At 46.4% G+C, this 21,100-nt stretch overlaps 1 protein-coding gene across 6 annotated transcripts in view; it reads right to left on the reverse strand.

Annotated features, from left to right (window-relative positions):
• The window catches only part of fhod1 (formin homology 2 domain containing 1), a 591,964-nt gene that overhangs the window by 516,082 nt on the left and 54,782 nt on the right, over nt 1-21,100 (reverse strand). For all 6 annotated transcript variants that reach the window (XM_072518387.1, XM_072518386.1, XM_072518390.1 and 3 more), the window contains exon 2: nt 16,538-16,644. In XM_072518387.1, coding sequence (XP_072374488.1) covers nt 16,538-16,644 — 107 coding nt within the window. The remainder of the gene's footprint in view (nt 1-16,537; nt 16,645-21,100) is intronic.

A 21,100-nucleotide genomic window follows, 5' to 3' on the forward strand; every position in this document is an offset into this window, starting at 1 on the left:
GGTGTCTGTCCAGGTGACGGTCACTTTGAACTTTTCTGCCTCTGGGTCATTCCAGGGCTCAAGCGTGCACCTGTGTGGGATATTGCAAACATCTACGCTGTAACAGATGCCCTGTGTGCCCAGGCATCAGACAATATCATCTTTAACATGGATCAGGCCCATGAGGATGCCCAGGTAGGATTCCTCACCATCGCTGACGTGCCCCAGGTCCAGGGGGTGATTGGGTTGGATTTGTTTATTGTCACGTGTACCGAGGTACAGTGAAAAGTATTTTTCTGCGAGCAGCTCAACAGATCATAGAGTACATGGAATGAAAAGGGAATAAAAGAAAATACTTAATAGGGCAAGACAAGGTATACAATGTAACTACATAAGCCCTGCATCGGATGAAGCATACAGGGTGTAGTGTTAATGAGGTCAGTCCATAAGAGGGTCATTTAGGAGTCTGGTAACAGCAGGGAAGAAGCTGTTTTTGAGTTTGTTCATGCGTCCTCAGTGTTCTCAGACTTCTGTATCTCCTGCCCGATGGAAGAAGTTGGAAGAGTGAGTAAGCCAGGTGGGAGTGGTCTTTGATTATGCTGCCCACTTTCCCCAGGCAGCGGGAGGTGTAGATGGAGTTGGTGGATGGGAGGCAGGTTTGTGTGATGGACTGGGCTGTGTTCACGACTCTGAAGTTTCTTGCGGTCCTGGGTCGAGCAGTTGCCATACCAGGCTGTGATGCAGCCAGATAGGATGCTTTCTATGGTGCATCTGTAAAAGTTGGAAAGGGTTAATGTGGACAGGCCAAATTTGCTTAGTTTCCTGAGGAAGTATAGGTGCTGTTGTGCATTCTTGGTGGTAGCATCGACGTGGGTGGACCAGGACAGATTTTTGGAGATGTGCACACCTAGGAATTTGAAACTGCTAACCATCTCCATCTCGGCCCAGTTGATGCTGACAGGGGTGTGTACAGTACTTTGCTTCCTGAAGTCAATGACCAGCTCTTTAGTTTTGCTGGCATTGAGAGAGAGAGATAGTTGTCGCTGCACCACTCCACTAGGTTCTCAATCTCCCTCCTGCATTCTGACTCGTCGTTATTCAAGATCCGGCCTGCTATGGTCGTATAGTCAGCAAACTTGTAATGGAGTTGGAACCAAATTTTGCCAAGCAGTCGTGTGTGTATACAGGGAGTAGAGTAGGGGGCTAAGTACGCAGCCTTGCGGGGTCCGGTATTGAGGACTATTGTGGAGGAGGTGTTGTTGTTCATTCTTACTGATTGTGGTCTGTTGGTCAGAAAGTCGAGGATCCAGTTGCAGAGTGGGAAGGCAAGTTCTAAGTTTTGGAGCTTTGATATGAGCTTGGCTGGGATTATGGTGTTGAAGGCGGAGCTGTAGTCAATAAATAGGAGTTTGATGTAGGAGTCCTTGTTGGTGAGATGCTCTAGGAATGTGTGTAGGGCCAGGCAAATGGCATCTGCTGTGGACCGGTTGCGGCAGTATGCGAATTGCAGTGGATCAAGGCGTTCTGGGAGTATGGAGGTGATGCGCTTCATGATCAACCTCTCGAAGCACTTCATTATGACTGAAGTCAGGGCCACTGGACGGTAGTCATTGAGGCACGTTGCAGGTGCGATGGCACACATGTCCCCCTCCGAGCACCGGTCCATCAATAGGAAGGGGTTCCACTCCCTGAATGTGCAGCTGGTGTGCGACTCCCAGCTGCTCATCATCCACTTCTGCGCCCAATATCCAGTCAGCATGCATAACGCTTACATCCTGCCGCACTGAGGTCCCGGCGCCTTCGAGATGCTCTCTTGGGTGAGGGGTTGGCTCTTAAGCGACAAGGGTTATTTGCTAAGGTCATGGCTGATGACAAGTGTGGGGAGGCCCCAGACTGACGTGGAGACCCATTATAACGACGCCCATGCAGCAACCAGAATCGTCACTGAGCGATGCATTGGCGTCCTCAAGATGTGCTTTCAATGCTTGGACCGCTCTGGTGCAGTTCCAATATAGCCCCAAGAGGGTCTCTAACATCGTGCTGGCCTGCTGCATCCTGCACAACATCGTGCCGCAGAGGGGTGACATGCTGGAGAAGGAGGAAGAATGGAGGAAGATAGGCCTCATCTGACGAGGAGGGTGTCCAGGAGGATCGGGGCATGGAGCCCAGGCTGGCATGGCAGCTGCCCACTTATGCTACAGGACTGCAGTACATGGGACAACCTCATCACCTCCCAATTTTCCACCAAGGAGGCCTGGCCACCTGCAGCTCTCCAGCCACCACCACTCATCCCCGCACTTCAAATTGAAACCTCCTTCCCCAAAACCACTCACCCCTTCCCTATCCCTCAGTCCTTCACTCCAACTTCTCTCTCCCCCAGTCCTTCACTCCATCTCCCCTCGGAAAGGCTGAGGTGTTCCTGCACCTTCCCTGCAGGAGGCATCAGCATGGGCCACATCAGTTCTTCCTCCCTCACAGTGCTCATTGGCCCCCAGGCTACTCCATGGGGTGAAGGTGAAGCCAGAGTGAGCCCTGGAGGCTCCATCATCATCTGGCGCTGCCAGTCCTGGAGGCCTGCCCTCGTCTGAGCCATGGTTTTGATGCCTTCAGCCATGGAGCACTGAGTCTGGGCCATGTTCCTCAGCGAGTGAAGCACGTCCCTCACTGCCTTGGTCATGTTCTTCATTCCCTCGGTCACGTCCCTCGGTGACTGGTTGAGGTCAATCAGCACCCGGTCAATGTTCTTTATGCCCTCAGCCATGACTCTTTGTGAATGAACCAAGCTCGAGAGCGCTGCACCAATGTCCATGTGGTCCGGAACATGTCTGCCCGTGACTGGGCTCCTCTGTCCTTCGTCTCAGCCATCACCGCACAGCGTGCCCCAAGCCTTGGATATGCTGACCCATGGCTCTGACTTTTTCCTCCCAGGCCTTCCACTGCAGACGCCACACGTTCAGTGTCGACCTGGCTACCACGTATTGACGTCACCATCTCCTGCGCCTGAAGGCGGTTGGACTCCTCCAGCTGTACCTGCAGGCGCTGGAAAGCTGACTGACTCCTCCTCCTGTAAATCCTGACTTGTGTTTGCATCTCGGCCAGTGATGGGATCATATATTCCAGAAGCAAGGGGTTGTTTAATCAGTTTTGTATTTGTGTTTATATATTCAAAAAAATGTTCAATAAAAATATATATTTTTTAAACTTTACAGAAGTGAGACACCTGTCCGGACGACAGCTGCTTCCTGGGACCAGGCAGCCCTCCGGCCACCTTCTCCCTTGGGAGTCCCTGCCGCCACCTGATGTGCTGCATTGTGTCTGGTGCGCACCAAAAGGTGACCCAGGAGCCTCGTCACTAAAGTGTCCCACGGAAGTGATAATCTCTGCAATGGTGGAAGGTGCAAGTGACAGCAGTGACAAGAAGTAGGTGCTGGGCATCTGAATGTTGGAGTGGCAACCCCGGACGGCCATGCCTCGTCTGATGGTGGTCCTGCAAGACAAACAACATGGTGAGATCTTGGGAAGGAGTGTTTGTTGAAAAGGGGTGACTCACTTGCTATAGGGACATCAGTCTGGCATTGGACTCTCACTTATTTATCACATGTCGGCCTCCATGCCATCCACTGCCTTTCCTTGGCTTCACCCGCGAGCTGCATTGCCCTCTCCTCCACAGGGGTGTGGACCTCTATGTCAGGTATACCCACTTTGGTCTTCTGCCTCTCACGTTATGGGTCGCCTTATACTAGGGGACACAGAAAGGACCTAGTGAGACACTGATAGGCGAGTTCTACGGCGGTGGGGTGGGGGGTTCTGTAGCTGGTGGCCTATGTGTGCAAGGCTCCTGGCCATTAGGAGATTAGGGGGTTTATGAGAGGAGTGAGGGACAGGAGTGATGCCAGAAGCACGGAGGTGGTCATTCATCTTTTTACAGCACTGCATTCTAATCCTTCTTGTGAGGCTTGCAGCACTGATCGTCTCTGCCACCTCCTCCCAGGCGCTGTTAACTGGTGGGCTCGAGTCTGTGACCCACCATGGGGAAGAGGGTGTCTCTGCTCTTCTCTATAGCATCCAGCAGTCTGTCCATCGCAGATTCCCGGAATTGTGGTATTGGTCGTCTCTAGACCACCTTCTTGGCTGGAATGAGAGTGTGTGCGAGTGGAGCACTTCGAAGCAGCTCCAGCTCGTCAGGCTCCTTAGCGTAAATTCCGGCACCAGCTCAAATGCTAGCAGAAATGGGAATCGTTCTAGATTCATGTGGCCAGAGTGCTGGCCCATTTGTATGTCCTGAATAGGGGAACAAATAGCACTCCCAATGGGAATGTGAATCGCACACTACTCAGTTCTAGTGGGAACACAAAGAATCCAGCTCGTTGTTTCCATAATCATTCATTCTAATTAGCGACTGCACTGGGGAATCACCGAATATCTAACTTTAATTATACGGGGAAACAGACATAAACAACACTAGTAGAATCTTGGCACCATTTTCTGTGTGTTGCCAAATGCAAAATTGGCACATCTAGATAATTACAATGTTTCGCTACTGCAAGAACTTGGGTAATCCCTCATCTGCAGCCAAATAATGCCAATGGATCGGAGCTAGTATGCCCGTTCGGTATGGCTCTCTAGTCAGGCAAAGCTCAACTCATTGACCCACAAATGGCAAGTTACTTGTTTAGCGTTGACGAACAGGCAATGGGAAGGTTGGTGCTTGACCAACATTTTGTTTCTCATTCACTTCACAGCAATTATGGTTTTTCTTCAAGTGATATGAAACGAGAGTGGTGAAAAAGCAAACTCTTCAGGGTGCTCTCACATGATATCAAATCCAATAATGTAGAGATGGATATTGCCTGTGGGGGAGATGGGGGGGGGTATGCTAGAACGGTGTAAAAACACAAGTTAATTTGCAGCTAGAGTGCAGCATAGAATTCTGCTCACTCTTTTATAGGAAAGATGTAATCACACGAAGGGGTATGAGGAGATATACAAGGATGTCACAAGACGTGAAGAATTTGAGGAATGAGTACAGTTTGGATAGGCTGGGGTTGTTTTCTTTGGAACAGGAGAAGCAGGGGGAGATTTAATGGCGGTGTATGGAATTATGTGCAGCCTTGTTAAAATGGATAGGAAGGAGATCAATAACCAGGGACATAGATTTTAAAGCTAGTGATTTGAAACAAACCTGTTGGACTTTAATCTGGTGTTGTAAGACTTCTTACATAGATTTTAAAGTAATTGGGAGAAGAATTGAGGGAAGTTGAAGAGTATTATTTTTCACCCAGAGGGTGGTGGGAGTCTGGTACTCTCAGCCTGAAAGGGTAGTGGAAGCAAAAACTCTCTCATCACATTAAAAAAAAAAACACTTGGATACACTGTGATGTACAGTGCAACTGATCAAGGGCTGGAAGGTGGGATAAGGCTGGATTCCGCACTGTAAATTCTATGATTGTATGGATAGCTCTTTTTCAGCTGAGACAGTCACAATGGGCCAAATGGCCTCCTATTATGCTCTAATTGTTTTCTATGTGTGTCAGCAAACAATGGTTCAACCATCTAGCGATAGAATAATTTCAAATATTGATAGCACACAGCAGATAAATTATATTGCTGGAGAGGAACAGTAGGCAGCCAATGAGTTTTATAAATTGGAAGAGCTAGGGCTCCTCTTTGCAGCCTATTTCAATTTGTTTCATGCCCCAGCAATCAGTTGGAATGTACAGATGTGGCACAATACCAGGGAAATTGAGAGTCACCAGGCTTGGACTGCAGGCTTTATTCCTGTACCTTACCCAGTTTCTAACAAATATTTGCTCCACTTTGCAGTTTTGAAGCCAAATACTACAAGAGCTGTCAAAAAGCTTGGCAGGTGCCTACAAAGTAACAGTGTACAGTAGAAACACTTACATGGAGCTGCTGGGTTGAGTGGCCTGTGTGCGTGCGCCACATAGACTGCGCATTATAACAGAAGACAGCTCCAGCAGGCCCACGAGGAATGTCATTGCAGCAATTCAGAAGTTCTCCTGGCAGTTTCCAATACTGGAACTCGGAGAAGTCAGAGATCGAACAGCTTTTAAAACAAACACAGAACCATGGCAGAAGCAGGGTCGGCGAAAGAAAGGATGGGTTTGTGATTGGGTGGGAGGGCAGGAGCAACCAAATAACAAAAGGGATGATGGTGCGAGCAGAAACGGGGTGGAATTGCGACAAATGGGTGGGGGGGGGGGGGGGGGGGGAGAGAGAGAGAGAGGGGGAAGAGAAGCACAAAATATGGTCTGGAAGAAATGAACAATTCTTGAACTCCATCTCCAGGCCAAGGAAGCTACCAAATAAATGAGGCACCGAGTTTGGCAACACCAGCTATCAGTAATGGCTGTACCTATTTACTTGTCCAATTACGACCTCTTTAGCCTTTCACCGTCATCCTTTTCTGGTTTTAATGGAGAATAAAATCATTAAAGCTGGAGAAAGCAGTTCTTCCTTTCTAAACCAGGTGGCACAGTAGCACAGTGGTTAGCACAGTTGCTTCACAGCTCCAGGGTTCCAGGTTCGATTCCCGGCTTGGGTCACTGTCTGTGCAGAGTCTGCACGTTCTCCCCCTGTCTGCATGGGTTTCCTCCGGGTGCTCCGGTTTCCTCCCACAGTCGCACTACTTTAGACATTACCGGTGGGCATGTTTGGACTACTCCCAGTCACATTGAATCCCTGACCACACTGGGTCAGGTAACACACTTTAGGACTAGTATTTAAATGGTGGTGGCTAAGTTGCATAACACGTGGTTTTATTTCAGCCTGATGCAGTTTCCTTTGGGTGTTGCTGGCTGGGCCAGCATTTATTGTCCATCCCGAATTGCCCTTGAGGGACAGTTATGAGTCAACCACATTGCTGTGGATCTGGAGTCACATGTAGGCCAAACCAGGTAAGGATGGATAGGGGGGGCTGGCGCTGCCCAACCTCTGTGGGTACTACTGGGCTGCCAATGCGACAATGGTGCGCAAGTGGGTGATGGAGGGGGAGGGGGCTGCATGGAAGAGGCTGGAGACGGCGTCCTGTGTGGGTACGAGTCTGGGGGCGCTGGCAACGGCGCCGCTGCCGCTCCCTCCAAGGAGGTATACCACGAGCCCGGTGGTGGTGGCGGCCCTCAAACTTTGGGGGCAGTGGAGGCGGCATAGGGGGGAAGTTAGGGCCTCGGCGTGGACCCCATTACGGGCGAACCACCGGTTCATCCCAGGAAGAACAGGTGGAGGGTTTTCGGGGTGGCACAGGGCAGGCATACGAAAGCTGGGGGACCTGTTTGTGGACGGGAAGTTCGAAGCTTGGGTGAGCTGGAGGAGAAGTACGGGCTCCCCCCCGGGGAACACCTTCAGGTACTTACAGGTAAGGGCGTTTGCCAGACGGCAGGTGGTGGAATTCCCACGGCTACTGCCACACACAGTACAGGACAGGGTGCTCTCGGGGGGGGGGGGGGGGGCGGGGGGGGGGGGGGGGAAGATCTTGGAAACTTACCAGGTGATGCAGGTGGAGGAGGAGGCCTCCATGGTGGAGTTGAAAGGTAAGTGGGAGGAGGAGTTGGGAGAGGAGATCGAAGAGGGGACGTGGGCAGATGCCCTAGGGAGGGTGATCTCTTCCTCTTCGTGCGCGAGGCTCAGCCTCATACAGTTTAAGGTGCTGCACAGGGCACACATGACCGGGACAAGGATGAGCAGGTTCTTTGGGGGTGAGGACAGGTGTGTTAGGTGCTCAGGGAGCCCAGCAAATCACACCCATATGTTCTGGGCATGCCCAGCGCTGGAGGAATTTTGGAAGGGCGTAGTGAGGACGGTGTCGAGGGTGGTAGGATCCAGGGTCAAACCGGGCTGGGAGCTCGCAATATTTGGGGTGGCAGAGGAGCCGGGAGTGCAGGAGGCGAAAGAGGCCGGAATTCTGGCCTTTGCGTCCCTGGTAGCCCAGCGAAGGATTCTCCTTCAGTGGAAAGATAAGAGGCCCCCAAGCGTGGAATCCTGAATCAGCGATATGGCAGGGTTCATTAAATTGGAGAGGGTGAAATTCGCCTTGAGAGGGTCGGTACAAGGGGTCTTTAGCGGTGGCAACCGTTCTTAGACTTTCTGGCAGAACGATAGACATTGGTCAATGGCAGCAGCAGCTCGCGGGGTGGGGGGGGGGGGTGGGTTACTTTATTTTTGTTTATGTTATTTACATTGGAAGGGTCTGAGGGGGTGTATACACCTGTTGTCTTAAGTCGGGGTGTTAATGTTAATTTATTATTTAGGTACAGGGTGGGGGGGGGGGGGGGAGGGGTTTGGGGGGTTGCTTTTTTATATTGTGTTTTGTTCTTAACCCTGTTGGGTTCTTTTTTCTTTCTCATTTTGTTATTGATATTTTATGAAAACCTTTAATAAAAAAATTTTTTTTTTTTTAAACCAGGTAAGGATGGCAAATTTCCTTCCCTGAAGGACATTAGTGAACCAGATGGGTTTTTACAACCATCAACAATGGTTTCAATGAATTCAAATTTCACCATCTGCCATGGCGGGATTTGAACCTGTGTTCCCATGGCATTACTCTGGGTCACTGATTTACTAGTCCAATGACAATTCTTCACCGTGTTATGGGCGAAGTGTTTCCAGAACCCCAAAATGTATCATAGAGTTCAATCAACCTCTCCCTTTAATGGATTGCTGCTTTTGAAGCACGCGGCTTGTTCTCCAGGTGTGATATTACAATTATGGACACGTGGGCTTTTAAACACAAAACAATGTTTATTCCATGAACTCAACTTAACCTCTTAAATAAACATTGGATCTCTTAACACCCCTTACTTCAAAGATAACCCCGAAAATATTACAACACTAAATAATCCTTCAGTTATCCCGTTCAACATCCATGAGACTTGACACCTTTAAACAGAAACACATCAGGTTAAAGGCTTTACTATTATGAGTTTAAATCACCCAAATGATCCAGAGATAGTCTTTCATGGCAGAGATCACAGCTGATCCAGCTCACTGCAAAACACAGACACAGACAAGCTCTTTTTCAAACTGAAACTTCAAAATGGCTGAACTGAGCTCAGCTCCACCCACTCTCTGACATCACTGTTTTCTTAAAGGTACATTGCTTAAACATCCATTTCTTAAAGGTACTCACATGACAGGCGCCACTGCCTCCTCTGCACATCAGCATTTATTTTCAGCTTTAGTTGTTTCTGTTCTTCTCCCTTCATGTTTTCCCCACCCCCAAATTAAGCACCATGGACACTATTTGTTTTTCTATCTCTATAATTGTGAAAGAGGATTCAGACTGGTGGAATGTGCAAAATAATTAATTGAGTAGCATGAATACCATCGTTCAATATCCTCAATTTGTTTTCCCATCCATTTTCTTCCCTTAGGGGATCTAGGTGTTTACTTCATCTAACACCAAAACAAATCTCTACTTTCATTGATCAATACTGAATATATGGAAAAGATGCAAACTTGCCTCATTTCATGTTAAATTGCAGTTGTTAAAAAGTAGTTAAATTGTTCGCAAATACACAAGTTGTATGAACAGATTCTCAACGCTGTCCTTTACAATGGGCACAGGGATTGCAATTAGTTGAGGCACTGTGCAATGGATACAACTTGCACCCAAACGGAGAGACCCAAGACCAGCCCAAATTTGGGCCTCGAGCCTCATACAAGTTATCAGGATGAGCTGCCAGCAATCAGTGAAAATAATTTTGGGCCATTTTTCCCCACCAGTAGCGGCCTTCAAGTCGGTCGGGGAGGATGGAGAGAGCTGTTTGCAGGCATGAAGCACCTTCAGGAGAGCTGTGAAGCTGAGCAAACGCTCCTGCTCTGCGTGGTTCCACAGGATCTTTTTTGATAAAATACTGTCAACTTTTAAAACTAGTCAATTCTGTTCAAAGACAGGTGTTCTGTGACTTTGGAATTCTTGAAGATGCACACGTCACACCTTCATTTTGAAAGTCAGAAACGCTGCAGGAAAATACAACTCCTGCACTGAAAGTTACGGTTAAGCCCACTCCCCACAAATTCCCACTACGCCACCATAGCTCAGGTGGTAAATTCATGACCTGGTGTCATCCTGAGCATTGTGGATCAGCAGGTCTCAGATTCCACCTCCAGTTTGAGCTGATCTCCGACAGAGAAGTAGGAGCGAGGCTGGGGAGAAAGGTGAAAAACTTCAAAATGTTGCCAGTTCCCATTGCCATCTGACCCAGAGTGAAAAACCTCAGATATGGCGACTGGATTTTATGCCTTCCTTTGCCAAACAGTCTCCAATCATCCACATCCCAAACAAAGCCACGGTGTTCAAGTTGCAGATGTCAAGGCATCTCCTTGGGAACAAGCAGCAATGTTAATTCATCTCCGATTTCCCTTTCCGCTTTTAACTGAAAGTCCTTGATTGTGTTGTCACCTCCCAAATGCATGCTCACCTTGTGCTTCAATCCCCCCCATCAGGTTTACACCCCATCAATCTACAAAACAGTTTTTATCAAAGTCACAATTGACATCCTATGTGACAAAGATACATTTTCTCTCCTCATCCATCTCGACCCGCCTGCCTTCTGATACAATTGATCACACACTCCTATAACACCTCTCCATTGTCATCCAGCTGAGTGAGATTTCACTCGCCTGGTTTCATTCTTAACTAATCGTGGCCATAGTATTACTTGCAATGGCTTCTCTTCTTGCTTCTGCACTGTTACCTCTATTGTTGTCAAGGATCTATACTTGGCTTTTCCTATTTCTCATCAACATGCTACCTCCTTGGTGACACCATCTGAAAGTACATCATGAGTTTCCACATGTACATTGATGCCACATTGATGCCACTTGGGGCTAGTTTAGCACAGGGCTAAGTTGCTGGCTTTAAATGCAGACCGAGGCAGGCCAGCAGCACGGTTCAATTCCAGTACCAGCCTCCCTGAAAAGGCGCCGGGATGTGGCGACTAGGGGCCTTTCACAGTAACTTCATTTCAAGCCTACTTGTGACAATAAGCAATTTTCACTTTTTATCACTTTTCACTCAGCTCTACTTCTCCACCACTTCTCTCAACCCTGACACTCTCAAATTTGTCAGACTACAGCTGGAATTTACGACTGTTCATGCAGGATCTTCCAGTCCCACCAACACTGCATCCCCACCGCGGGTTTCCTGGTGGCAAGAGCTTTATTCAATGGGAAACCCAGTTGACAATGGCTGGGGCAGAAGATCTCGCCACCAGCCAAGGCAGACACATGGCAGGTTGTGCAGAAAATTCCACCAATGTATGACATTCAGCACTGGATTTCATCCAATTAAATATCGGGAAAACTGAAGCCAATGTCTTTGGTCCCTGTCGCAAACCCCTCTCCCTGGCTGCCCACTCCTTTCCTCTTCTGTCTGAAGCTGAATCTGTCTGTCCACTGACAGATGTCATACTTAACCCAAAAAGAGCAGTTAACTATTGTCAGCACTGTCACTAATACCACCTATTTCCAATTCTGAAATATGGTCCAACGGCCCCACTCCACCACCCCACCCAAAGTTCCAACTCATGTTGCTGAAACCCACTCCCATGCCTTTTTCACCTCTGGACTTGACGATTCCAACAAACTCCTGGCTGGTTTCCAACAATCTATCTTCTGTAAACTTGAGATCAACCAAAACACTGCTGCCCGTGTCCAAACACGTGTCAAGTCCCCTTTACCCATTACCTTGTTCACAGTGTCTGCCTTGGCCGGTGGCGAGATCTTCATTGCAGTGTTAATGTAAGCCTACTTGTGACGCTAATAAAGATTTTTTTTTTTTTTTTTTTTTTTTTTTAAATGCTGCTGCTTAAGCAGTGCCTTGATTTTAAAACTCTCATCCATGTTTTTAAATCCCTCCTTATCTGTAATCTGCAGTCTCACAACCATTCAAGATACTTGCGTTCCTCTAATTCTAGCCTCTTCGGCATTCCTTTTTTAAAATTGCTGCACCACTGGTGTTGGTGCCATCAGCTGCCTAGGCCCTAAACTCTGGAATTCCCTCCCTACACCTCTCTGTCTCTCTAACCTTCGACCAAGCTTTCGGTCATCTTCCCAATATCGCTTTATGTGGTTGTGTGTCAAATTGTGTTTTTCTCAAACTATGTGAAGCATCATGGGATCTTTTATTATGTTAAAGGTGCTTTGTAGATACAAGTTGTTGCTGAGTCAGTCGGCTACATTTTCACCTTGCCGCTTGACTGTAAAGTGCTTAAATTTCCTTTCCATTGGCTTCAATGGAAGTTCATAATCCACCCTTCATATGAGAAGGGAAGGGAGGAAAATGGGTGGGAAAACAAACTGAGGACATTGAGCGATGGAATGAATTAAATAATTATTTTGCACATTCCATCAGTCTGCATCCTCTTCTACTATTATACAGAAAGAACAGTGTCATTCATGTTAAATTTGGGGGTGGGGAAAAAATGAACGAAGAAGGACAGAAACAACTAAAGCTGAAAATAAATGCTGATGTGCAGAACTGCATCAGGTTTAAATAAACAGACATCTTATGCAATTTAGCGACCATTTAAATACAACCAGCTCTAATGTCTCTTTATCTGGCTCAGTTGTGGTCTTGGATTCAATATGTGGCTGGAAGCAGTCCTAACATGCCCACCGCTAATGTCTAAAGTGGCCACAGTTTCATTACTTTTAAATTAGTTACATAATCTTTGGCACTTATAGCCATCATTCCAGATAATTAAAAAAAAATCATTGCCTTTTAAAGGACATTTTTCAACACATTGAAGTCCTAGTCTGAGTTCCTTTCAGTGTCGCAGTTTACCAAAGTTACTGAGAAACGTAACCTGACAATCAATGTTCTTTACAAGGTAGGATTCAGATGTTTTATTGTTGCAATTACTCAACTTAAACCATGTCTAACAGAAATCATTGCATAAGGCACACTAAACTCAGCTATTTAAAATGCAGGACAGGGATTTTTATTTTGCATTCCTAACCTTGTATCGATAGAAACAGTAGTCATGCAGAGCTTGTAAAGATACCCCGCTGTTTCTTGCAGCTAACAAGCCTTAAGCTTTATAATGGGAAGGGCAACGGATTCACCACAGCACAACATGCTATTATCTTTACTTATTGCACATCAGAGGATGAGGTAGTTGTAGTTGGGAGTGTGTCGTGGCAAATGAAAATGGTTACGTCAGAGCAGGTTTAAGGGCCAACAATTCCCTTGCCCTAAAAGTGGATATAATGGAATTGTGACATATTAATGGGTGCTTGGCAATACGGTGTTTCAGATCTTCAGTGTGCTACTTCACAGATTAACAAACATGTTTCCAACCACAGGGTCATTTCCAGATCCCAAATGTGTCACCGTGTGTTAATGCTCTTGGGAAGCTGAGGGAACTGCATCGGAAAGGGGACAAGGGTGAGGAAAGCTGCAGGGAAATCAAAAGGTTAATTACTTGAAGGCATTTTGCCATAACCTCCCACAGCTGGCTACAAGTGAGACTGATGGATCTCTGGATTCCTCTCTCAGTCAGGGCAGGCTCATGCTGTGAAGAGGCTGTGGAACGGAAATAAGGGAAGGTAAAAAATAAAGTACCCATAAGCTTAATCCAACCAAATCTTATGTTGGAGGAGAGAGGGAATTGAAAATGCAAAGTTAAAAAATAAACACTGTAAAAATGAATCCTTGTTACCGGCAATAGATGAAGTTTGAGTGAAAAGCTACATGTAGACTGATTTGCACACAACAGGTTGGTTGTAACATTAACTCATTCGAAAGGGGAAACTTCTAAGCCTTCTAATCATTAGGTTGTAACAGGGACTTCCTTACATCACTATTACCCTTCCATCCAGCAAGTAGATTTGATATTATTCCAACATTCAAAGTTCATCAGTGGACTGTTCAAGAAAAGCCACATTCAAGCTATTCCCATATGTTGGGATATTTTGTTACTGCAGCAACTGCAAAATATTATAACCCAACGCAATTTAAAAATACAATTCCATTTGAATGAAAAGCAGAAACCAGAGATCAATGCAGAGAGAGTGCCTTCTTGAGCTCAGTTTGGTAGCCTACCAAACCTTCATATTTTGCTTGGCTTACACCTTTGTTCATGTCAGCAATTCTGATTAAACAGCAGCCTGATTAGCTTCACTTTATTCACTTTTATATTGGACAGTGGAATTTATCACTGAAGTTGTCTTACTATCCCTTGTTGCTAGATCCAATATAATTTATTCTTTCATGGGGTGTGGACATTGCTGGCAGTGTCAACATTTCTTGATCATCCCTAATAGCCCTTTAACTGAGTGGCGTGCTAGACCATTTCTGGGGCAAGTCAAGAGCCAGCCATATTGCTGTGGGTTTGGAGTCACATGTAGGTCAAGCCAAATAAGGATGACAGATTTTCATCGTGAGTGAACCAGGTGGCTTTTTATGACAATTAATGCGAGTTTCATGGTCAACGTTGCAGACACTAGCTTTCAATTCCAGATTTCTCTTATTAATTGAATTTAAATTCCACCAGAAATTTGAACCCATGTCCCCAGATCATAAGCCTGGCTTCAAGTTACTAGTTCAGGGACATCCCCATTTATGTTACAATCTTCCCATATTCCTGGTATTTGCCAACAAATATCATTTGGGACGCATCGTAGTACAAGGACGGCAGCAGTTCAAGGAGAAGGCACACACAAGGGTTGTGCAGTAAGTGCCTCCTTGCTAACATTGCCCTCATCTCAACAGCCAATAAATAACATGAATCACTGCCAGCTTCCATGGCTTTCTATTGCCCAGTTTCAACTCCATAATTCAAACAAATTAATTACAGGCATCCCAAGGTATTTCCACTGGTGGGGTGTGAAGAAACTTAGCAATTTACAAGTGTGCAAATCAAACAATTATACATACTTCAGATTCGATTACATATATACTGCAAGAAAGCAGCTCTAACCCTGTAAAAAATAAAAATTAAGTTGCGCTGGTGGGTCTCAGAGTCATATTGGCACAGAAGGTCATAATTTGGTCCATCAAGTCCATGCCAGCTGTAAAGTACTGCGATTATTATTTCTTTTTTTTTTTAAACAATTTATTTTTTGCAGTCACAAGTGAGAACTTCTCCATCTTATTGCAAGACTTCAGTGTGCCGAGTGTTCAATGAGGTAAGCCTGTTATGAGTGCAGTATTATGCCAGGAAGTCAGTCATTACAGGGGAATTCCTCATAAACAATATTGAGCTGACTCTCAATCAAAGTAAAATTTGCCACCAGTGTGAAATGGGCATCTTAACAGATATTAACAAGAGCTGCCGAATGGTCATGAATGAATGTTGGACACTGGGCACAATTCTCGCATCTTACCAGCGGCTGGGGAGGCGGGCGAGAGGAGAGCAGAGAATCTGGCGGATACAAAAGAGTCAAAAACCCACCTGTGTAAAATTATGTTGCAATTCTCCCAATGGTGGGCTTCCTGCTAGGCATCTCATGAATACTCAAGAAAACAGCTGGCCACCAGAATCCTGACAGGCCTTCCAAACTTGCATCACACCAGTAGGAAATTAGGGGAGTCTAAACCCCAATTTCTAATGAGTGGGGTGTGCAAGGTGATCCTCGGTTCAACAAAGCCTTTCTGCCATAGTTCTGCGCTGCTCCTGATGCGCTGTATACCACTCTGTCGGAGAAGACCAGATCCTGCACTACAACTCCATGCCGAACTGTTAGTCACGGACCCTTCTGTGTCACTGAAAAGGATCAGTACAGCCCTGAGGTTGGGGAGCAAAGGGGCTTCAGGACAACATTGTGTTGCGGGATTCATTCAGTCACCGTGACAAAGATCCAAAGTTCGAATGGGGGTGGATTGCGAGGTGAGGCTGGCAGGGGAGGGACATTGTCTAACAAAGACAAGTGTGGCAATGCAGAAGAAGGAAGCTGTGCAAGGAGGGCTTTGGCGAAGTCGATGGTTCACAATGGTGGGTAACAGGGCAAGGGTGACAAGCATTGCAAGGTAGAGGAAAGACTAACAGGAGGGAAGCCGGTTGCCAACAAGGCTGCATTGAACGCTCACGGACAAGGGGGTCAAAGGAATATCACACTGTTGCTAGAAAGGGATGCACAAACACTCCAGTGGCAGTGGATAGAGGTCCAGGTGAGTCATGGGCGCCTCGCAGGTGATGAGCCTGGGGGAAATGTGTTTGATTAGAGGAAAAGCCGTCTTCTTGAAGCTCCTAGCTTTTTTCCTCTGGATTTTTTGATATCCTGCATGGTGTGATGAAGACAGGTGGGCTGGAGAGAGTGATACTGGTGTGCTGGACCAGTATTTAATATGATGCCAGGACCTTTGAATCAGTCTGCGGATGACAGATGGACAAATCAGCTGCCAGGATTTTCGAAGGGGAATTCGCTTGTGCATAATTAATGAAGTTCGAAGTGCAGAAGCAGCCACAGAATCCCAGCAGAAAAGGGGAGTGCTGGAGCCGCCTGCCACTGCACTCAAGTCTCAAAAATTAATAATTCCGCCCATTATTAATCAGGTCATTTATTTTCATGTATGACACTTAAATTGTTTCCTTACCCAACTTCTTCATAGAATCCTTCAAGGTCATCCCTCTGTTCATCTAGTGACAATTCCAGATCCAGATAATTCCCATTTGGAGCTAGCTGTAGTGCACAGTCTTCCAACTTGACAGAAATGGGAAACATAAAAAGTTAAATATTTTATTTTTATGGCCACAAAATCCATATTCAAGAAAAAATAAAAACTTGCATTCATTTAGCACTTTTTCATGGTTTCAGAGCATCTCAAAATGCTTTACAGCCAACAAAGTAATGTGCAACACTGATGCAGAATTCCAACTAGATAAAAGCAACAAACTCATACCTACCTACAGCTTAAAAACTTCCTACAGAAGGAGACAAGGACATGCCCGCGACCACCACGACAGACACTATTGGAAGAGCTACTAGGTAGAGGGAACTGTAGTGACATGTACGAACGACTGCTAGAGAGGGCCGATACCGAACTGAACGTGACAAGGAAGAAATGGGAGGAAGACTTGGGGTTCGAAATAGGGTGTGGATTCTGGAGCGAAGCATTGCACAGGGTTACCTCGACTCCACATGCGCAAGGCTCAACCGAACGCAGCTAAAAGTGGTACATAGAGCCCACTTGACCAGAACCCGAATGAGCAGGTTCTTCCTGGAGGTGGAGGACAGATGTGAACGGTGCCAAGAGGCTTGGCCAACCACGCATGTTCTGGTCTTGCCCCAGACTTGCTGGGTACTGGACAGCCTTTTTCGAGGCAATGTCCAAGGTGGTGGGGATGAGGTGGAGCCATGCCCGAAAGTGGCAGTTTTCGGGGTATCAGACCAGCCAGATCTCTTCATGGGAAGGAGGATGACGCCCTTGCCTTTGACTCCCTGATCGCCCGCCGTAGAATCCGGCTCGCATGGTGGTCAGCAGCACCACCTAAAGCTGCAGACTGGCTGTCCGACCTATCAGAATTTCTCCAAATGGCCAAGGTACATGCGTTCCAGGGGGTGTGCCAGGGAACCATTCTGCACAGACCCTGACCATCCAGGAGTCTCCAACAGCCCGGGTGACCCCCCGCGTTTGTGCTGACCAGTGCTGAATGGCGCCCGGTTGCGGCCTCGCTAGGGAGGCTGGAGAATCAAGGAGGCTGGTGGATGCTGGGTAAGTTCACCAAAGTCAGTTGAAAACCGGCTTTGGCGCGTGACGTTTGGTCCCACCCCCTGAGATTCTGACTCCGATGCCTTACAGGACTTGGGTGAATCCCGCGAGGCATGAAGACTTCTGGGAAGCCTGCGAGGAGGCTCTCACGGCATTCACTGGGCGCACTGCACTCAAGGATGAGCGCAACGCAGCCGGTGGGCAGCAAACTGAGAATCCTGCCCATGCAGTTGCAATGTTGGAAATGTGGAATTTTCACGCAGCAAACTCCCAAATCAGCAATGACCTGTCAATCTGTTTTAATCATGCAGTTTGAGGGATAAATACTGGCCCGGGCACAAGAGGGAGAACACCCCTGCCCTTTTTCAAATGGTGCTACGGGATCTTATATCCAGAACCGGGAAGGTGAACAGGGCCTGTGTTGAACATCTCTTCAGAAATATCTCCCGTGGACATTTTGTTCCTTACTGAATACAATGACAGTGTTCCCTCAGTACTGCACTAAAGTGTCAACCTAGTTCAGTGGTGGGGCAACGTGAGGCCCAACGGCCTCATGTGGCCCAACATGGTACTGAGGGCAGCCCAGAAGGCATTTTGTTGAACGCTGATCACATTCAGGTTTGCCGGATTCCACTGGTTTCATTCACATGTTTTTTTTTCCCCCACAGGCATGACTAAAAAGTGGTACACATGCAAAGCAAGTTCACGTGACTCAAGGTGCTTGCTGACTGCACACAACACTGACTGTGAGAGCTGTGTGCTCCCTCTGTGTCCACAATGTAAACCACCTTGTTTTTACCATTTCAAGTTAATGACAGTTCTGGTAATAGGTAAAGGAGTCACATTTTATATAACTCATTATTAATATTTTGGCATGTATTAAATTTATTTAACCTTATTAATGGGGCCATGATTAGGGAACATTGCTCAATTTCTATCTTGCGGCCCACTGAGATGAAGGGGGGGGGTGGAGGGGGCAGTCCACGCATGCAGCCCAGAGGTTGCTCATCACTGGCTGAGCTTTTTGTGCTCAAGCTCTGGAGTGGGACCTAAACTCATGGCCTGGCTCACAGGCAAGACTGTTACCAATGGAACCAAGGCTGCTTGAGAAGACTTTTGTGGAAGTACAGTGAAGTTTGATTTGGCGAGAAGCAAGCCATTAGTTACAACAGGGAACGGAGAAGCCAGAATTTCAGCAATACGGAAGTGATCACTTAATTTTAACCAGGCCATGGTTGCCTAGGACATTTGATGGTCTGGGCCTTCATTACACACAGTTCTGATTTGAATCTTTTTCGAAACATGCTGTCCCAGATTAACGAGAAGTTGAGAACCCAAGAATTTCCTAAACAATTTGCTCTTACATTGGTTTACAGTACTCAATTTGACAATGTAGTCTGCGCACCTCCAATTCCATGGAGTTTTACAGGAGTGTGGAGGAACAACGGAGTTTCATAGATAGAACAACGTCCCACGTCATGGACTAGTTCCCACGTCGAAGGGATATGAGAAAATCTAATTCAAAGTTGCTCATCGATGAACAGCCCGTCAATACAGCAAATATTGCAATGTGGCTAAAATTGCATTGCACACGTTGCTATTCAAAAAGAAGCAATTTTAGCATGTTATTCAGGAGACAACACATAGGGGTCGATTTTCCCGCCAGTTTGCTGATCCTGACAAAGGGATGCCGACCAGATTGGGAGCTCTACCCTGATCCCATCCAAATTAAAACTATTCACCACATGACCACAGCCAACTCATTGTGAGAAGAAATTGAATATTTTCTAGGGTAGGCCTTCACATCTTTGACAAGGTAACATCTGTGGCAAACAATGACTCAGCAGTTACGACGAGATAGCTATCCAATTAGGAATGGAAACCTACCTAGGCCTCTCGTTGCCGCTGCAGGGAATAGCAAGTAGGTGATACCATAGCTAGAGTTTTAAAAATTTACAAATGAGAGGAGGTGAAGGAGGTCCCAGGACATTGAGTGGGAAAGAAATAGTGGGATGAGTTACATATTTTAACACAGTAAAGGCTAGGGGAGAGTGGAATGAGAGAAACAAGCAACAATAGTTTAGAAAAACACCCACAGTAGCCGAGATTAAATGGAGACAAAAAGAAAAAGTAGCAGCCAGAGAAAATTCCATGCCAACTGCTGATAGTTAGTTGCCTGGCACTTTTGTGTTTGGTCAACACGGCTACTGGCTCCATCCCTGGTCCCCAACAATGTTGCTGCAGCTCCAGATTATGGAATCCTGCTGCCTGCTATGGAATTCGGGAATGTCCCCCATGCAGCAGAATTCCAGAAGCACTTGGGAAGAGCTGGAATGAGGGAAAGAAGGATACCACTCAAGAGGTGGTGGGAAAGAGGAGGTGGTGGGAAGGAGGGAAAAAGAGAGGAATAAGGGTGTTAGTGTGATTGATGGAGAAGAGAAGAGTGTCAGTGAGCAAGGGGAAAAGGGGGAAAGAAAGTGTGCTGAACGGAGTAGAGTTACTCACAAGCACGACTTACAAGATCCAGAGCATTTGCTGAGAAATGTGCAAGTTCATGATCGAAAGAATCATTATCCCTTTCACTGTAACAAAGTGCATTATTAGGGTATTCTATCCCACTCTTTCGAAATCCACTCCGAATAGTTTGATATTACTCTACGCATTAATCTCTTTATTTTTGTTTACTGTACCACACATCAGCAACCATTCTGTACAACATTTATGGAAACAACAGCCACTAAAGAGTAAACAAGTTTTGTTTTTTTAAATCATGCCACATAGGTATGTTAAAATTCAGAAATCCTTGGGGCCAGGAATCCCAGTATTTATTCTGGCAACTGAACAAAAGACAGTTGTACAGAATCAAATGTCGCAATTCCTTTTCGAATTACTCAAACTGTGACTCAGTATCCATCGCATTTTGGAGGAAAGAATTCCAAATGTCCACAGCCCTTTGTATGAGCAAGTGTTCCCGGATTTCACTTCTCAATGAATTGGCTCTAATACGATTGTGGGCTCATTGTTCTCGATTTCCTCACCAGAAGTTCACGAATCCCTAATCAAATCCCTTACTTCAAATTTTGAACACTTTAATTAGATCACCTTTCAACCTTCTAAACTCATGGAAATACAAACCAACTTTATGTGACGTGTCTTCATAATTTAAAGCCTTCTGCCCTGGTATAATTTTAAGCTCACGTTACGATCCTGGTCATTATGCTGTTGAGAAATGTGGTGTCCAAAATTAAGCACATACCACCGATGAAGGCACAGTGCAATTGAAGAATCTCCTTTGTTTTTCCACCTCCTTAAGATAAAGGACAATATTCCACTACCCTTTATCGATTACTTTTAATGCAAGTTTATTAATCTTAAGTGATTTGTGTATCTGGCTTCCCGAGTCACTTTCCCCCTTTCACAGTTTCCGGTCTCTCAGTATCCAGAAAA

Source organism: Scyliorhinus torazame, chromosome 10 (assembly GCF_047496885.1).
Source record: "Scyliorhinus torazame isolate Kashiwa2021f chromosome 10, sScyTor2.1, whole genome shotgun sequence".
Lineage (NCBI taxonomy): Eukaryota > Metazoa > Chordata > Chondrichthyes > Carcharhiniformes > Scyliorhinidae > Scyliorhinus > Scyliorhinus torazame.